Source organism: Plectropomus leopardus, chromosome 17, assembly GCF_008729295.1.
Source record: "Plectropomus leopardus isolate mb chromosome 17, YSFRI_Pleo_2.0, whole genome shotgun sequence".
Taxonomy (NCBI): Eukaryota; Metazoa; Chordata; class Actinopteri; order Perciformes; family Serranidae; genus Plectropomus; species Plectropomus leopardus.
This window is the reverse complement of record NC_056479.1, coordinates 30,931,360-30,951,459: the sequence shown is the minus strand read 5'-3', so window position 1 is coordinate 30,951,459 and position 20,100 is coordinate 30,931,360. Positions and strand designations below refer to the sequence as shown.

At 41.8% G+C, this 20,100-nt stretch overlaps 1 protein-coding gene across 1 annotated transcript; it reads left to right on the top strand.

Annotated features, from left to right (window-relative positions):
- Window positions 1-1,218: 1,218 nt before the first annotated feature.
- Window positions 1,219-4,963, top strand: nat15 (N-acetyltransferase 15 (GCN5-related, putative)). Its single transcript, XM_042505203.1, has 6 exons — window positions 1,219-1,358; window positions 1,834-1,963; window positions 2,778-2,874; window positions 3,151-3,385; window positions 3,959-4,124; window positions 4,876-4,963. The coding sequence occupies exons 1-5, from the start codon at window positions 1,249-1,251 to the stop codon at window positions 4,113-4,115; spliced, it is 729 nt and encodes a 242-aa protein (XP_042361137.1). The 5' UTR covers window positions 1,219-1,248; the 3' UTR covers window positions 4,116-4,124; window positions 4,876-4,963.
- The last annotated feature ends 15,137 nt before the right edge of the window (window positions 4,964-20,100 follow it).

Here is a 20,100-nt window from a genome sequence, read left to right as displayed (position 1 = left end):
AATATATGAAATATATTAGAAAAAATGTAGTATTGGACATTCTTCCCTTTTCTAGATTATTTAGTAATGATCCTCTCCACTTTTTAAAAAATAAATCTGTAGGTAATATTTCTTGCATTTATTGGACATTTCTTGCCTTTTTTTCATTTTTTCCTATGTTAAAAAAAATATCAAACTCATTTGCTCAGTTTTCAAAGGGTTGGAAAGTTTGTTAAATGCATCTGATGTGAAAACTGATGTTGATGCAGGTTTCAAAGGGTAAATGACTCACGTCATGTTTGTTTAAATGGTTAATAGATGTCAGATTCTTACATGTGCATCTTATAACCTCAGTTCAAAGCAAAGATCTGTCCTTAGTTCACTTTTTGAAGTCAGTGAAGCTGTTCACCAAAAATAGATCATAAAATAAATATTTTTATACACCGAGTTACACGTCCAACGTAACACTGCTGAGTCAGCTGTCGTGATGGTATTCTTTCCGTCAGTAATGTCTGTATTATTAATAGTTTTGGCATACACAAACACACACACATATACGTACACACATACACACATATGTCAGTAAGCAAAGTTTATAGTTGTGCAGTAACGTGCAGATTATGGTCCAGGGGCTGTAAAAGTTCATATATGTTTATGCGCTTGGTCTGTTTTTTCTTGTGTTTTTTGAATGTTTTAAAATTTGGTTACGTAAATGTCCTAAAATGGCTCTTTGAAATTTAATGTTTATCATTAAATGTTTGACATAAAAATGGACACACACCGAAGTCATTCTTGGTTTTCAGTTTTGTTCCACATGATCTCTTGTTTAGGCCAGAGTGAGTTACTGACACGTTGTCCTGTCTGTCTCTGTGTGTCTCTGTGTGTCTCTGTCTCTGTGTGTCTCTGTCTCTGTGTGTCTCTGTGTGTCTCTGTCTCTGTGTGTCTCTGTGTCTGTGTGTCTCTGTCTGTGTGTATCTCTGTGTGTCTCTGTGTCTGTGTGTCTCTGTCTGTCTCTGTGTGTCTCTGTGTGTCTCTGTGTCTGTGTATCTCTGTGTGTCTCTGTGTCTGTGTGTCTCTGTCTGTCTCTGTGTGTCTCTGTCTGTCTCTGTCTCTGTCTGTCTCTGTCTGTCTCTGTGTGTCTCTGTGTCTGTGTATCTCTGTGTGTCTCTGTGTCTGTGTGTCTCTGTCTGTCTGTGTGTGTCTCTGTGTGTCTCTGTCTGTCCGTGTGTCTCTGTCTGTCCGTGTGTCTCTGTGTCCCTGCAGGTGTGAATGAGTGACGTGGTGCCTCCCACAGCTCTCAGTGAAGTCCAGCTCCGCTTCCTCTGCCACGATGACATAGAGAAGGTCAAGCTGCTCTGTGGTGATTGGTTCCCAATCGAGTAAGAATCATATTCAGTCAAATCACCTGTTGGAGTTTGAAGCACATCCACTCTGCGGAGGAATAACTGAAATCAGTTTTTATTACTGAGCGGTGAATACAACCTACACGGGCTTCCAAAACACAATAATTCATAAAAGCCAGTTCCACATGCTTCATATACATTTTCAAACTGTACTAAAAGATACCAGAAACTTAAGAAAACATGCTAAACATCTTTCACATTGATAAATATTAATAAATTACTGACAAAACATCCCCGCTTTTCAAGACTGTTGAGACAAATTTAGGAAACTTAAACTCATCATAATTAAACGATTAGAAAGATTGATAACTCAAGTTTTTCCGCCCACAGAGAACTGTGTGATTTTCTCCACAGAAACGCCGTATTTCTTGTTTTTACTGGTGTCGTAAAGACCCCCGTCGTTGACACGTGCCGATGCGCGACCGCTGACCTTTGTGACCTCTGCCCGCAGGTACCCGGACTCATGGTATCAGGACATCACCTCCAACAAGAAGTTCTTCTCCCTCGCTGCCACCTTCAGAGGAGGCATCGTGGGAATGATTGTGGCCGAAATCAAAGGCCGGACCAAAGTACACAAAGAGGTACGAAGTTCAGCCCGGTCACAACGCGTCTTTTATACTCGAGTACTCGAGTTTATTCCCTCTCGCTCGGCTGCCTTGCTGTGGAAACGTCTAAAGTGGAACACAGAAAGTAGAGTCTGTTTTTAGACGCTCATTAGACGAAGCAGACTGACTGAGGTGGACTCTGTCAGTACGCAAGAATAAGGACTCAGACGGTGAGAAAGGAGCGTAAATGATTTAATTCTTCTTTGATCGTTAACTAATGATCTCTTCTTTAACCTCTATGAACTATTCGTCCCGTGTCCTTCTGCATGTGTGAGTATAAATGTCTGACGTGACTGTGATTCGATGCAACAGGCTGAAAGAAACGCCATTAAAACAACCAGACATTTGGGAAGAAAACTGAAACTGGACTAAAATACTGAGATTGAAAATATTCCACTGGGCTGCTAGCAGAAATCCTCTCGTCTCTCTTCAGGCTGTAGTTTTTCTAAGCTGTTCACTCAGGATGGTGTCAGAAGAACATCATTTACATTTGGAAGAGTATTTGCATTTTTTCAAATCTGCTTTCCCAGCGGCTAATTTTCCTCAGCAAGAAAAAGGACCCCTCTGTAAATCATGCTGAAATATTTCTGTAAGAGGTATTTTTTTAAAATCAGAAGTGAATCAAAGGATTTTTTTCTAAAACCTTTTTGTGGATGGTAAAATAATTGTATGTTCACAGAGAGAGCTGAGTCTTCATGCAGAATGATTTCTCTGTCTTTGACTGTGTGTGTGTGTGTGTGTGTGTGTGTGTGTGTGTGTGTGTGTGTGTGTGTGTGTGTGTGTGTGTTAGGATGGAGACATCCTGGCCTCCAGTTTCCCCGTGGACACACAGGTAGCCTACATCCTGAGCCTGGGAGTGGTCAAAGAGTTCAGGAAACATGGCATAGGTACTGCTCTTCTTTCCCACCAGCTTCACACTCACACACCAGGGTTCACGTGGATCCATTTGGTTCTCCGCAGAGATAGTCGTATTATCGTTGGCTGTTCGTGTTGTCTGTTCAAACACGACTGGAACGCGTTCTATCGACTACGTCTCATATTTCAATCGAGGAAGAGTTATTTGGCGATTGATATCGTTATCGTTTTTCGCCCAGCCCGACTTTTAACATGACAAACACTTGTTTGATTGTTTGATGGTGGTCTCTCTCCTGTTGGCCGTTCAGGCTCCCTGCTGCTGGACAGTTTGAAGGAGCACATCTCAACGACAGCCCAGGACCACTGTAAGGCCATCTACCTGCACGTCCTCACCACCAACAACACTGCCATCCACTTCTACCAGAACCGAGACTTCAGGCAGCACCACTACCTGCCCTACTACTACTCCATACGAGGCGTCCTCAAAGATGGATTCACATACGTGCTCTACATCAATGGGGGTCATCCGCCCTGGACAATATTATATCCTTTTGTGCAGGCAGCAAAACGAAACACTCGCTCTGTGTGTCTGCAGGTGTGTGTTTCAGGTGTGTGTGTGTCAGGTGTGTGTGTCTGCAGGTAAGTGTGTCAGGTGTGTTTGTGTCAGGTGTGTGTTTCAGGTGTGTGTGTCTGCAGGTGTGTGTTTGCAGGTGTGTGTGTGTCAGGTGTGTGTCTGTAGGTGTGTGTTTGCAGGTGTGTGTGTGTGTCAGGTGTGTGTCTGCAGGTGTGTGTGTCAGGTGTGTGTTTGCGTCAGGTGTGTGTGTCAGGTGTGTGTGTGTCAGGTGTGTGTTTCAGGTGTGTGTGTGTGTCTGCAGGTGTGTGTCTGCAGGTGTGTGTGTCAGGTGTGTGTGTTTGCAGGTGTGTGTCTGCAGGTGTGTGTGTCTGCAGGTGTGTGTGTGTCAGGTGTGTGTTTCAGGTGTGTCTGCAGGTGTGTGTTTCAGGTGTGTGTCTGCAGGTGTGTGAGTCAGGTGTGTGTCTGCAGGTGACGTGAAACCGTCACATAGCGAACGCTCCCAAACACAGCGGCCCGTGTTCCTCCTTAACTTCCTGTTCCACTGACTACATCCAGCACATCGGCTCCACCCTGGCCAGCCTGAGCCCCTGCTCCATCCCACAGAGGCTGTACCGACAGGCCCAGTCCCTGCTGCGCTCTCTGCTGCCCTGGTCCAACATCGCCTCCAAGACCGGCATCCAGTACAGCAGAACCATGTGACGCAACACGGTGGGTGGAGCTGACGCGAGCTTTTAGCCGCGTTTCCACCAGGCGGTCCGCTTCGGTTCAGTTTGGTTCACAATCAGACGTTATTCCTCTGTTTCCACTGTGACCGAGGAAAGTTTTTTATACATGAGCTTTAGGATGTTTCTAGGAGTTTAGGACATTTCTCAAATTTTAGGACATTTATTGAATTGTAGGACATTTCTAGGATTTTAGGACATTTCTAGGATTTAAGGACATCCCCCACTGGCACTTTTTTGATCAACAAGCTCTATTTTTTATTTTTTATGCTTTTCATGCCTTTATTATAGTGCAGTCAGAGAGTGACTGGAAAGGGGGAGAAAGAACAGGGATGACACACAGCAAAGGGCTGCAAGTGGGAATCGAACCTGGGCCGCTGCTAAAGACTCGGCCTACATGGGACGCACGCTGTCCTCACTGAGCTAGAGGCCGCCCCAACAAGCTCTATTTTCATGCTGTTTTATGCACTCTGGCACCTTATGGACACTAAAAGTACAAAAACAATTCACAGTTTGAATGTCTTTTTTTATTGTCAATTATAAAATAGTTTGGCGGGGGGGGCACCCGGGGCCCTACCAGGGGCCAGAGTTGGCGGTGAATTTTTTATCTTTACTGTAGGGATTACTTTTTGTTCCAAAGGTATTATACAGAAAGTTTTTGGTGGAAATGCAGCTTTAAACGTGACTCTTTCTGTCAGCGGGTGCCTGATTTCCTCTTTTTCTCCTTTTTTTTTCAGGAGCGGTTTCTCATCAGTCTTCCCCCGTACACGCCGAGATGTACACGCACACTCACCTCCTCCACCTCGTACGGCTTTCCACACCCTGTGTTTGACACGGGACTCAGGTTCAACCTGCGTTTGAGCGTTCGCACGACACCGCTCCACATCCGACACACGTCGGTCACTGTTCACACGCTCCGGGCGCGCGGCTGTAGGTCTGCGCCCTCCGATAAACAGGGTCGTTCATGTTTTCACACCGACAGACGCTGAGATCTGGTCAGACCACGAGGTTTCTGTTACTCCTTCAGTTATTATACCACAACATATCCCATACGTGTTGACACACACACACACACACACACACACACACACACACACACACACACACACACACACTGGGAACCCTACAGAGACTAAAGGTCCAGCCCTGTCTGTCTGTCTGTCTGTCTGTCTGTCTGTCTGTCTGTCTGTGTGTGTGTCTCCTCTCATCCTGTCCACCACTGTCACAGAGACGATGTATACTGTTTGTATATTATATATACTAAGCTAATATATAAATTTCTCTCTATGTCTATTCTATGCTGTTGGTAGTTGAAAGATAACACATCCTGTCCCCTTTTTGAGTAGAGACTGAATCCAGAGTCAAATTTCACTTTGTAAAATAGAGACTCAAGAACAAGTCGGCTTTATTGGTTATGTAGCGATGTCGGTTAACGGGTTAGCGGACTCGAGTAAAGCGGACTATACACAGGCGGCCTTGAGAAACAGTGTAGACGGGAGGTGTTTTTAATAGCAGCTGAAAAAGCTTTCTTCCAAAAGTATCACCAGTAACTAAAAGTATGAATGATTTTTTTAAATCCCAAAATGAGGGAAATCAATTGAACCATGGCACACTTTTTTAAAAAAAATCTATGATTTTTGGAAGTCACGAGTGATTGGTGTTAAAGTGTGTTAAAGGTTGGATTCTTTAATTTCTACAGTGAATGTCAATATCTGATTTGCTGTGTGCAGTAACACCAGGAACTGTATATATACTGACTGAATACTCACTCAGATATTATGCTTTTTATGAAAGTCGTACATAAAAATGTGATCAGACTCTAAACCAAACGTCTTCTCTGCATTGTTTCCTAAAGCTGCCTGTGTATAATTGATACAAGAGGAAAAGGGAGTCACTGGGGACTTTATTTTTGAGTTTTTAAAGGCTGCAGCCTCGTCTGTCTGCTCCATGGCTGTAATATTGCTGCTAATGTAGACGAATGCCCGTTTGTTTGTCCAGATTTTAAAATAAGGCTCAGATTAGATTTTTATGTGGGTCTGAAGAAGAGATGAGAAAAAAGGAAGTAATGCTCCCAAACACACACATCATACACCTCGTGTGCCTGCGTGCACTCAGGTGTGTACATCTGTGTGTGTGTATGCACACAGGGTCCAAAATTAGCACCCAGCAAGTGCCAAATGTTGGTCTGATGTGTCACAGCTCAGCCAGCATGATGACTGGTGACTTAGTCCGTGAGTAACATCGTAGTTTCTAAAGTTTTATTGCGTTCTGTTGCACCTGATTTACGCGTCAGTCGGCGAGCAGATAGATTTTTTACGTGAATTAGCACTGAGAGCAGTAACTTGTTAGAAGATGAGAGTTTCTGAGTTGACTCGACAGGCGACTCGGAAATACATTTCGTGTATGCAATAAATTGAATTTGATTGATTGTAAAGACTGAGTCGGTGAGACTGGTCCCGCTGTGTTTTACATTGTCCTAACGTTTTCATTAACCTGAGCCTTGTTTTCACTCACAATATGCCGTGTTTGTCTTAAAGGGGCCCTCCACTGGTTTTACTCTGCACTTTTACACTCGATGGGACAAAAGAGAGACAGTTTTTTTTTTTTTTTTTTTTAAAGTTCAGGTCAGTCCCTTCAGGATCTAGCAGTCCGATTTTGTTTTTTTGGGACCTGAAATTCTTTATTTCACAGCAGCTTTTCTAAAGAATTGCATAGAATATTCATCCTTTGCAATGAAATTTGGGGGAGAAGGAAAATTACAAAAACAATCGCTGACTATCAGTTGCCGCCGTTCTACGCGGCGCTGTAGGACTGTGCCGTAACCATCTCCTCCTGCTGGTTAGCAGGGGCGAACACAGCACAACACCACCTCTCCGCTGCTCATCACGTCTTGCAGCTTGTGCCGAAGCTTCGCAGCAGCGGTTAACATCCGCGAGACCAAAACGGCTGTGTAAGCCTGTTATTAACTGTCAGGTAACATTAGCTGTGTGATGCTGACAGTTAGCCATGTCACTGTGTAGGTGCGATTGTTCAGGCACAGCTGTAGCCAAGTTTCAAGTTTATTAATTGTCATTCCATCATGTCGGCGAGAACACGCGACACAGCGGAGCGACACAGCGTCCCTGTGGACCAGTGTGCAAAATCAATTAAATTAAAAAAAAAAACACAACCCTGAGATATTTGAAAAACACTGAGCAAGGGTTAAAAAGAGACAGTTGAAATGTTTTTGTTTTAGTCTCGTGAAAAACAAAGAGGAAGAGGGAGGCTGAGCCAATCAATACACTGTGTGCAGCTTTACGTGAAAATAAGATTTGCTCGTTCTAAACAGTCACATTTGCTGTAAAGTTGCATTGATTTGGAGAAAATCGCAAAGTGGCGCAGAATTCACAGAGACTGGCTGAAATTGTATAAACTATTGCAATTGCAACATCGCGAAATCCTGAAGGGACCGTCAAAAGCAAGGCAGCGGAGGTATCTGGACTCTTGGCTCCTACATTTCCCATAATGCAAAGTGATAGCATCTTTTGTTAGACCCGCTAATATGCTCATTGCCTTTTCCCATATTTTTGAAGAGCATTGAAGCTTTTTGTTCGGGTTTCAAAGGTTTAAATACTAAATGCAAAACAAGAAAGTCTGATGTCCATTCATGTATCAAAGGGTTAAAAAAGGCGGATTCTAACGGTGACTGAATGAGACTACAGAACCTCACAGATTTACAGCCTCATGGTGGTGCTGATATTTGTTTGTAGTCCAACTTAAGCTTATCATTCTGGTGTCTGCATTTAGACTTCAAAAATCATAAAAGTGGTGTTCATTGTTTTGAGATTATACCGCTGAACAAAACACGTATCGTAAACATTTGTCCTTTTTCTGCAATGATCCAAATTTCAATGGAAAAATCCCAGGAGATTTTGGCAAGAGGACCAGGGCGACATCACGTCGACCTACAGAAAAAAATCAAATAAAATCCCTGCAGCACTCGCTCTGAACAATATCCCTTAATGAATATGTTGAATTTGATGTGTAAAACTGGTGGAATGCCCCTTTAAATTCACCGTAGACGCTTTCCATTGTGTCCTGACACAGTGTTGGCGTTAGCATCCCGCCAAAACGATGCATCTAAGAGACATAAGTACTGTAGGGGATGGAGGAAATTTGGTCATTTTTTTTAATTAAGCCTCATTAATTTTTGATTTTAAGTGTACAGGAAACAATAGGCTTTACTTTGTCCAGGACTGTGAAAGTTTTCTGCACATATTGTTTGAATAATGCGTTTAAAAAAAAAGTGTTAAAAGCAGGTTTTGTGTTTCTGTTCTTGTCTACTCCCCGTCTGTCATTTTACATTTTGTTCTCAGCTGATGCTCAGGAGGACGAGGAGCGTGTTTTTGGCTGTTGCTCCTCTTGTGATGTCGCTCATCATAAACCGTACAGCATCAGTCGGCGTCCCCCGGAGACAAAAGACACCGGATTTAGGCTTCAATTTGAAATACCGGACACCCCGCAGAGGCAAATTCACTCCCGCAGCTGATTATATAAAACACAACAATAAAGTTAAGGTCTCTACTTTGTGGCACAGCTGGGTGGTTTTTTTTTTGTTTGTTTTTTTTGTGGATTTGAGTACGATGCATTTGTATGTTTCATACATATCACAGCAACATGGCCACACAAAAAAGAAAATTAAAAACAAAAAAGTGAAAGAACAAATACTGGAAATTACCTGCAAAAAGTGCAAAAATAAAATTTAAAAAATGTTAATTGAAATAATAATTTTCAATTATAAATGCAGTTTTATTGGCATTTTTCTTAATTATTTGACATTTGTTAATGATCCTCTTGACTTTTAATCAGAAATGTTAGCGCTTTGCAGGACATTTTGCTGTTGATTTTTCTTGTACTTTTGAAAGAAAAACCAATTGGCTCAAAGTTTCAAGGGTTTAAATTCTTCTAAAAGGCATCTGAACGCAGCAAAAGGAAACTGATGTCGATCCAGATTTCAAAGAGTTAATACAGTTTGTTTCATGTCTGTGAGTAAAATTCTCTTTATGATAAAACACTTAACTTTGGCATATTTCTTTTGATTTCTGACAGTTGGGGCACAGACATTATGGTGCTTCTTTTTTGGGATTCAGCCTCATGTGTGAGGATGAATGAGTCACTTTTCTTTGGATGCTGGTGAGGTGTGTTTTCTTTGTGCTGCCTCACCTGTGCACATGAGGGGCGAACGGGAGGCGCTCGTGCCTCCGCTCATCTTTTGTCCTCTGCACTCTGTTTTCCCGCGTGTTTTTATAAAAGAGATCAGCAGCGAGTTCTGCTGGTAAAAGACAACGATTAAAAACGGAATTCTAGTTATTACACGCTGCACAGCTGGAAGTTACAAATGTGTTTCATCAGCATCACAATGCACGAGCAAAAGACTTAATAATCATAATTATAATAATGATAATGCTAAAAATGAAAACCCAACTATATATAGAAGTATATACATTTCTAAATAAATTTAATTAACTTCAAAATAAAATAGACAGACCAGAGGCGGGAAACAAATAGCCTAAAGGAATATAAATATTGATGAAATATTAACCAAAAAAAAAAAAAAAACAGTAAAAGCGCATGAAAAGCATAAAACAAGTTTATAAAACGTGTCAGCATAAAACAAAGATTCAGAAATCCAGTTTGATCTCCTTTTCTCTCAGCTCTGTCGCCCTCTGCTGAGCGTGAGGAGCTGCTTCACCGCAACACCTGAACATTTACCTGTTCAACCAGTTTGTGCTCCAGATTATGTCCCATCGCCCTGAGTCACTGTTATACGGTCATCGTTTGTCATCGTGTGCCATTGTTAGAGCGAGTTTAGCTTTTATTCTGAAATGATGCGTAACATCCTGCTGCCTCTTCAGCTACAGACGCCAAACAAAACCGTCTCTGACAGGCTGCTTACACATCAGTCACACCTTCAGGATTCTGGAAAGACCTTCAATGCAGCAGTTTGTGTGAAAAAAAAAGATCAAATAAAGTGTCCTTGCACACACGCACACATAGTAGACACACAATTTAAATTTATATTTAATTATGATAATAATTATAAATAGTTTTCTTGACAGTTTTCTCTCGTTTTTTTTATATAGCCTATTTTTTAAATTAATACACCCACCCCCCTTTAAAAAAACATGTTTTCACTTATTTCTTGCAATTCGGGTGACATTTCGTTCCAAGTTGATTTAAAAAAAATTGCAAGAAATTAGTAGCAGGTTACAAGAAAAACGCCCTGAAAATAAGCAGAAAATTAAAAGTTAACAACAAAACAAAGGCTGCTGAAGTGTTTAGGCTATTTACGGTACCGTGCGTGTTTTTGAGGTCGCACTGCAGCGTCCGTTACGGTAAAGAGCTCCCAGGTGACGTGACGAGGCGGACACGCCCCTTCAGAGACACACAGGGACAGACGGACACACCAGACTTTGAGACGGCTGGACACTGTCCCTCAGACTCCCGGAGCAAAGACACAAACGTCCTCAGACAAACTTCATCGGTGACAAAAAGGCGAAAAGCTCCGTTCAGAAACACGGTGAGTCTGAACAGTTTTTAACGGTTTTTACTCCGTGAACGCAACACGCTGAATTCTGCAACACTTTCACCACCAGCGCGCAAGTTTCAGGATGAAAAAGTGTCTCGATTAAACAGTTAGTTCATATAAGGTTTTTATTTGGGATATAAGTGCATTTTTGGGGTTTTCTAACTTTTTTAGTCGCGTTCAAATCCTCAGATTGACTCTTTCGTCTCCATGACGGGTTTTTGTTTTCCGTTCATGTCGTGTGTGTGTGTGTGTGTGTGTGTGTGTGTGTGTGTGTCGTTTCCTCTCGTTTTTTATGTTAAAATGCTGCGATTTTTCATAAACTTGGAAGAAAGGCAACAAGCAACGCGGTAAGACATGTTTCACAAATTGCAAGAAATAAGTGGATTTGGAAACTGATTTTTAAAAAAGTAGTGAATAAGGATGTAACAGTGAATCGACGACTAATTATTCGGTCCTTAAGAATTAAATTGAACATATGAATGCTGTCAAAGTAAATGCAATATGATGCTTTGAGCTTTGACTGAGCAAAAAAACATTTGTTCATGTTAAAATATGCAACGTTTCTGTAACGATTATTCGATTAACCCATTGTTAATTTAAACAAGAATCCATTAAGGACATAATGAAGTGTTATAATTTGCAATCTTAGTAGGAAAAATGTGAATGGGAAAAGAGAAAAATGTTTTAAAAAGTTTATAATTATATAATTACATGTTTAAATGTATGTAACAGAATCATTAGAATTTGTTAAGCTCCATTTCCAAGTCTTTTTTTGTTGTTGTTGTTTGTTTTGTTTTTTGTGTTTGATTGTTTTCTTTTCACTGATTTTCAGGTCATTTTTTCTTCTGCTTTTTACTAATTTCTTGCTCATTTTGGGGTCATGTTTTCTTTTGTTGCTTATTGCTGTCTTTTCAAGTTTTTTTTTTTTTTTTTAAAAAAGTTAGTTTCTGAGGGTTGATGAAGTGCTGCAAGAAGAAGAGCTCTGTGGGATGTTGCCAGTATCTATCAGCAGCTGGTTTTAGAGTGTGTGTGTGTGTGTGTGTGTGTGTGTGTGAGAGTGTGTGTGAGAGAGAGCAGAGGCCGGGGGTAAGCTCTTGTTGAGGCCTGTTGTTGGTTGAAACACAGAAACATCAGCTGATGTGATGGAAAGGGATGAAGGGAAGCCTTCGACTGCTGAGTTTGTCTGTTTTTTTGTGTTTGTGGCTGAAAAAGTCACAGATTTGTGATGAAGAGTAGTGACAGGCACCGTGACGCACTTTCAGTCAGGATGTGGCTGCTCTTAAAGATGCCCACCTCCCTCCTTCCTCAGATCTGCGCGCAGATAATCGATAAACAGATAATCGATAAACAGATAATCGATAAACAGATAATCGATAAACAGATAATCGATAAACAGATTATCGATAAACAGATTCTCAAGGCTGAACTTTGTTTTCTTTAGTGGGCGTCTCAGAGGCTGCAGGTTGTTGTGTAACACCTGTGTGTTTGCTGCTGCGTGTTTGCTGCTGCGTGTTTGCTGCTGCGTGTTTGCTGTTGCGTGTTTGCTGCTGCGTGTTTGCTGTTGCGTGTTTGCTGCTGCGTGTTTGCTGCTGCGTGTTTGCTGTTGCGTGTTTGCTGCTGCGTGTTTGCTGTTGCGTGTTCGCTGTTGCGTGTTCGCTGCTGCGTGTTTGCTGCTGCGTGTTTGCTGCTGCGTGTTTGCTGCTGTGTGTTTGCCGTTGCGTGTTTGCTGCTGCGTGTTTGCTGTTGCGTGTTTGCTGCTGTGTGTTTGCCGTTGCGTGTTTGCTGCTGCGTGTTGGAGCTCGTTCAGGGGCTGATGAGGCTTTCAGTCACATCAAACTGAGCAAAATATAAGATACTTCCATATTTCCATTTGATAATTTATTCCAGGAGAACTGTGTGTAATCTGATCAGGAAATAAGGAAAAACATAACAGATCTCCTTAAATGCTTTGAAATCTGTATCAGCGTCACTTTTCTGGTGCTGCGTTCAAACATCTTCACAAATGTTTAGACCTTGAAAATATGAGCAAATTGGTTCGATTTCCTTTAAAAACACTAGAGAAAAGGAAGCAACTTGACAAGAACTGTTCTGCAAATTGCAAAAAATTGGTAGATTTGGAAAATAACTTTTAAAGGCGCTAGGAAAAAAATAATTAGAAAAAAATATTCAGAATTTATACTCATAATTATGTATGTTAAAATATTTTACAGAATTTCTATTATTTTCTTTTTTGGGGTCTTTTTTTAAACTTTTTTTTTTCTTTTTCAGGTAATTTTCTTGTACTTTTGCAATGTTTTTGCTAATTTTGGGGTGATTTCTTCACAAGTTGCTCTTTGGATTTCAAAGGGTTAAAACATGCACTAGAGCATGGTTCGTGATGTCACTGGGCGTAGTGCTGGCATCTAATCTCTGCACGACAACTCAAACACTCATTTTAGGTCTTGGCATCGTAACAAGGCTGAAGGCCAACAATCTGCAGAGCGCCGTGCTCATATTTGTCCGCTCCATCATAAACGTTTGTTGTCGTGCGTGCGGTTAACTGCTGTGTTTATGGCCGTGTCTTTTACAGCCGTGAAGTCGGGATGGAGCTTGTTGTGAAGGTCTTACATGTTGTTGTGCAATGTGATCTGCTGTAATCGTCCCCTGAGAGCACCGCTGAGGGCAATAAAGCCGCCATAATGAGAGAGACTGAACTGGAAAAGAAGCATAAACAAGAGAACAGCGAGGCAGAGAAATGTAATAAGGCAGGGGAAGAGAGGGGGAGGAGCGGGCTGCTTTATTAAAAAATAATACGTGACCCAAAGTTAGTGGACACCTGAGCTTTACCATGATAGGTGATTGTTCATCACATCACTCCGAAACCAACACCAGATAATCTGCTGCTAAAAAACAGTCTCTGTGCTTCTGGAAAAGCTTTCTGAAGCTTGCTGCAGGGATTTGCTCCCAGTCACACTGATGTTGGGCCATGAGGCGACTCACTCGCTGATGCAGTTCCTCATCCCAAAAGCGTCCAAATCAAACCTCTGCAGCTCAGTCCGGTTCTTCAGAATCAAACCTCTGCAGCTCAGTCCGGTTCTTCCACTGTAAAACTTTTCTTCTTTATGGAGCTGCTTTCATGCTCGATGCTCGATGTTCCCCAAACTGTTGCCACACAGTTGGAATTACACTGTTATTACTGTATCTGTAGCAATAAAATTAATCTGATTTTTAGACTTTTCTTTTTGAATTAACCCTTTAGGGCCTGCTTGAATATTAAATACACTTGTATCGTTCTGCACACAAAATGCACATTTCAAAATCAAGCTATAAAAAATATTATACATCAGTATTATTTTCTGTTATTCAAGCATGATTCATACATACACAAGCACACATGTAAACAACAGGCAATAATGAGGCAGAAATCAAGGTCATGTCCATAAAACGTACATTAAGTTGATAATGTAATTCTCTTCCCGGGTGAAACCATCTAGATCCGTTCACCTCATGAGCCGTGTGCACAAACTGAAGGCACGCGTGTGGGTTTGCACATGTAACTCTTACCGGCTGTTTGCCCCCAGGTGAAATTCCACTCTGTCAGCCTGAAATATGACTGGAATGGCTTTGGCTCTGTGCCGATCTCCCAATCACTGAAGCTTACACTGTGCAGCTTATACAGACGTGTGTGTGTGTGTGTGTGTGTGTGTGTGTGTGTGAGAGAGAGAGAGAGAGAGAGAGAGAGAGAAGGAACATCAACAAACAGGGTCACACTCTGCTAAACCGGTAATGCAAAAATGATAATCATCAAACTTTGCATGTATGGAAATAACCCGCTCTGGAAACGATGGAACTCAGCCTCGGCAGCGAGCGCTTTCTCTCTGTGAGCAACATGAAGCATCATGAAGCAACATGAAAAATCATGAAGCATCATGAAGCAACATGAAGCAACATGAAGCATCATGAAGCAACATGAAGCAACATGAAGCATCATGAAGCAACATGAAGCATCATGAAGCATCATGAAGCAACACGAAGCATCATGAAGCATCATGGCTGAAGACACTACCTTTGCAGAGAGAGCAGCGCGTATGGAGCGGGTCAGATTTACATTTTCGGCGTCTGTGGAGTGAGTGAGGCCTTAACCTGGAACAAATGACTCTTTTTTATGTCTGTATATGTCATACTCCACGTTTCAGAGTTTAGCTGCTGAGTTTAGTTTTCACAAAACCGAGTCTGAGTTTTGGGTTTAATTCTCCAAGTATTTTAGTGCTGACAGCAGGTTCTCAGTCTGAGAGGCGGTCCATAGTCCAGAGGACTAGTCCAGAGTCCAGAAGACTAATCATGAGTCCAGAAGACTAATTCAGAACCAGAGGACTAATGCAGAGTCCAGAGGACTAATGCAGAGTCCAGAGGACTAATGCAGAGTCCAGAGGACTAATGCAGAGTCTAGAGGACTAATCCACTGAAGCTGCATTTGCCCCCCGCCTTGTTTCAATGCAGGCCTTAGTCTGGTCTGAATCCTTCGTATGGAAAGGTTTCACGTTGACTCTGGTCAGAGGTTTTGAGTTTTTGCATCTTCCAGGACGTGCAGGGAGCTTTCATAACTGTTTACTGCGAGAAAATCTGATTTAATATCTCATTCAGAGGGAAATCAGCTCTCCAGCTTCAGCATCAAACTGGTTTCATCTTCACTCTTTGCTGTCTTCTTTATAGTTGTGTTGCTTTTAACCCTTTGAGACTGTTTGGCTCATTTCACACACTTTTCAGTCTCCATTTTTAAAATAATTTTGGCTGTCTTTATGCATGTGGCATACATTTTGGCAAGATTGTGTATTTTTCTATTCACATTTAATGGCCCAGGCTGTAATAATCACAAAAATATATACTTTGCATGCAGTATATTGAAAATTATTCTTTTTTTTCAATCTCAAAACATAGTGGCATCATGACAAAAAAAATGGCATTTAAAGGGTTAAGATTCTGAAAATCAAGGAATATTTAATTTTTATGGCTTGGCTGAAAAAATTAGGCCAGTGAGAGTCTTTGGTTAAAACACTATGATTATCCACGTGAATTTGTGCATTCGTTTCATTATTAGTTTCCTGCCGCATGAATCAGGTGTAACCGGTCTGTTATCGGAGCAGAGGCGCTCACCTGTAGCTGCGAGCTTCATCGCCGGCACAGGTGTCCTGTGACGCTGTGGGACACAGCTGCTGTCCTGCACGCTTATCATCTCTGAATCTGAATATCAGAACTGAACAGATGATGGTGCCGCACAAGACGAGGACGGAAACACTCAGGATCAGGTTTCACTGTGTGGAGCGCCGTAACTGTTTGTCTCCATGTGTCTCTGTCTGCAGCAGATATTCCTAAAGACATGGGAGACAGAGACGGAGACAGAGACGGAGAGAGAGACAGAGAGAGAGACGGAGAGAGAGACGGAGAGAGAGACAGAGAGAGACAGAGAGACCAGAACAGGTCAACGTGTCCCCGCTTCACGAGTCCAGAGGAGAACAGGCTGTGATTTCACAGCCCGTCACCACTGCAGGGAGTCCAACAGGGAGGGCTGTTTGGACATTTTGACATTCAGTAAAGACAGTTTTTAAAGAAGTGTGTTTTAACTGTGAGAGATCATTATACGAACACTCAGGGTTCAGGCAGGAACATTAGTGTCTTGTTTCGTGTTTGGCCGACACCATAGTGAGGAGAAAAGAGGATCCATTGTCATGTTGAAGCAGTCAGCTGGGTGCAATGCCTGATGGGAAGCTCTGTATTGATGCTGCAGTAGCAGGCGCATCACCGAGCAACGAAGAACGGACCAGATCTCTTTTTCTCTCCGTGTGTTTCCACAGTTTAGAGGAGCCTCAGTCGCATCAGCTCGATTAATGTGACTCCTGTCTTTGTCCCCGAATACAAGCAGCAAGAAGGAATCTGTTTATCGATGAAGTCTGTCCGACTCATCCACAGCAGCTGGAGATCTGCCCTCTATAAACCTATATTATCATTACAGTCTGAGATATAAACCTATATTATCATTACAGTCTGAGATATAAACCGATATTATCATTACAGTCTGAGATATAAACCTATATTATTTATATAGTCTGTGATATAAACCTATATTATTTATATAGTCTGTGATATAAATCTCTATTATTTATATAGTCTGTGATATAGACCCAATTACAATCACAGCTGTTTATTTACAATAACTTCAGGGTTGAAAAATGACGCCTCACATTCATATAATCAAACGACGCTGAGCATCAGTTAAAAAAAAAATCAGTATCAGTTTAAGTGTTCGCTATATTCAAAATATTTTCAGCGCTTTATCTTGCTGTCAGACAGCTCTTACTGACAGTATTTGAAGCTGTTATATCAAAAACAAACTGATAAAAACAGTCATTTTACTCCACAGAGCGGCGGAGCTGCTGCTCTGCTGCTGCTCTGCTGCTGCCTCAATCAGCTGCTGTGGAAGATAAAGAGGAGAAAATACTCAAATATAGTCAACACTTATACTGATATTGATTTATTTCGGTTGTTAAAATATGTTTTTCTGTGTCCCCGTCCACACCAGGACGTCGCTTTGCTTCTGTGTTGGTGTTGTAGGACTGTTCTTTATTTATCAGGGCTGGGGAGTGACTTTTTTAATTAAAAATAAATATAAAATATGACCTTTTAAAGTTGTATATCCTTCACCTAAGCCAAAATTAAAAACACAAGTCCCTCTGACTAGGAGGATGCTCAGATCTCCGAGTCCAGTTAAAGTCTGACTGAGGCATTTACATGACGGAATAACTTGATCAGATTATCTGGTGAATTAGTCTGATTTAGAGAAATTAGATTTAGTTTGTTTTCATGCAGACTAAAACGTTTACATGTATTTTAAAGTCCAGTTTTAGTCAGACTGACACAGTAATGTGACTTTTTTAACATCATGTATACGTAGTGAAAGTGATGGTAAATGTTTGCCAGTTATCAGCTGCCAAAACTGCTCTCATGACTGTGTGGTAATGAAGTGCGATATTTTTTATTTATTCAGTTTTTTAGGTTTCCTGCTCATGGTGTTGTGTGTAGCAGCCGTAAGACGAACAAATGTCAGCCTCTGCAGCATTTCACAACACGTTTGTGTGTTCACAGCATTTTCACAGGTAAGTACGTAAAAACAAGTTAAACTGTAACGTCCGTGCTGTTAGCGTCACTGCCACACTGTTATCTTTCTTTGTTACCAGAATAAAACAAACAAAAATCCAAACTACCCTCCATGTTTACAGCTAACATGAATCACTGTGACCAAAACTAGAAAAATATGTTTTCTTGAGTTTAAAGTGGCGACACAGAGAAATGGCGGGCTGCACGTGGGACATGCCCCCCCCGCACTTCCCGTGTCTGTGCCCTCTGTGTCCCGCACGCTGTGCGCCCTCAGTTCATCAGTAACATGCGTAACTTGTTTTTCCGAGCGGTTTTTAAACGCACCGAGAATAGGCGGCGGCGTGCACGCGCTGTCTTGTCGTGATCACATGTTGCAGCTGGCACGTGCGGCAGCAACGCTGCTCTGAACTGTCGCTTTTAACGAAAATAACGCAAATAATGAACCGCAAACCGACCCGCCGGAGACCCACACCTGCTGTCCTCCTTCAACACAAACCGCGTGAGTCGAGTCAGCTGTTTCCGGTTTATAATATTCCGTAAATTAATTAATTCAGTGTCAATAAAGCTTCATGCTAACGGTAGTGTTTCTGCGGCGGTCAGCTTCATGCTAACGGTAGTGTGTCTGTAGCGGTTAGCTTCATGCTAACGGTAGTGTTTCTGCGGCGGTTAGTTTTATGCTAACGGGAGTGTTTCTGTAGCGGTTAGCTCTATGCTAACATTAGTGTTTATGTAGCGGTTAGCTTCATGCTAACAGTAGTTTTTCTGCGGTGGTTAGCTTCATGCTAACGGTAGTGGCAGTTAGCTTCAGACCTTAACCTATGCGCAGTTTGTGCTCACTGATACAACACAACAGACACAGCAAAAAGGACAGAGCAGGACAGAGACCACAACAGAGCAGGACAGACCAGGACAGAGCAGGAAGGAGACCAGGACAGAGAGCAGGCTGCAGCTCTGACAGTCAGGGAGACACTTCACAGGTGAGGACAGATAATAACTAGCTGAGGACACGTTGTCTTTAGGATAAGAGTGTCTCTGAGATGAATGTCTGCAGCTGTGTCTGAACTTTTCATGTCCCGTGTTATCTCTTCATTATGAGGCTGTTAGAGGGACATTCAGAGTCAGCTCATCCAGAGAGTCAAGATTACGTTTTCACGTTAACGTCCAGTTAGTTGCATTCTGCGATCTCACCACTAGATGTCAGTCATTTCTGCACACTGGCCCTTTAAATCGACCTCTGAGCGGCGGCTCGGGGTCAGAGCGTTCAGTGCTTTGCTAAAGGGTTTAAGGTGATGGCGGTTGAGATTTTGGGGAGCGTGTTCGTCCAAACTCACGGTGCACATTGGTGATAAACGCTGAAGGTAAACAGATCCCTGTCGGTCTAGTTTGACCTTGACAACTGGTTAATCCTGTCCCGTAACCACGGTAACCAGTCTTTGAACACAGAACTGGAAGAACGGATACTTGTTCTGTCGACGGAGTGCACACGTTTTTTCCACGGAAAAAGTGCACTGTATAGTGTGTTTGCCATTTTGTGGCGGTGTTCGAATTCTGTTTCATTCATGATATAGTGCACTCCGAAATACCCACAATGCACAGCAAATCTGAGTGTCAGTGAGCTATGAGAACAAAAAACAAACCACTAAAAAAGCAAAATAATCGCTCTTAATCATAATCGTAATCGTAAAATGTTCAGTTAATGGTGATATTGATTTTAGGTTTGAGGCTCGGACCTTTGCTGGGAGTAAATTTTAGTAACTGGACCTCTGTGAGTTTTAGTAGAATAGGTCCTCCAGCTGGTGATGCTGTTCTACAGTATATTTGTCATGAAAATAAATATTTAAACCAAAATTAACCTTGTGATATCTTCATATCTCACTGAGGAGTCAAAGGAACCTTTAAGCTCAACAAAAATAGAAATTTGATGTATATCGTGATATATATCGATATCGACTGATAAAAAAAAATTATCGTGATAAGACTTTTTCCGAATCGCCCAGCCCGACAATGCAGGTAAGTGTGAAGGTTCAGTATAAAGGTAATCAGTGTAAAGGTACATTCAGTATAAGATGAAATGTGTTCTATGTGTGAACATGGTTATTAGTGAGTATTGCACATTTACTCAAAAATGTAAGTATAAGTATAAAATAAAAGGAAAATTTTAGTTTCAGTGGTAGATTTAAGATATGTTGCATCAGATGTGGACTTTTACACAGAAGAGCTTGACTTTAACAAAAAGGTCAAAATACAAATAAAATGTTTTTGA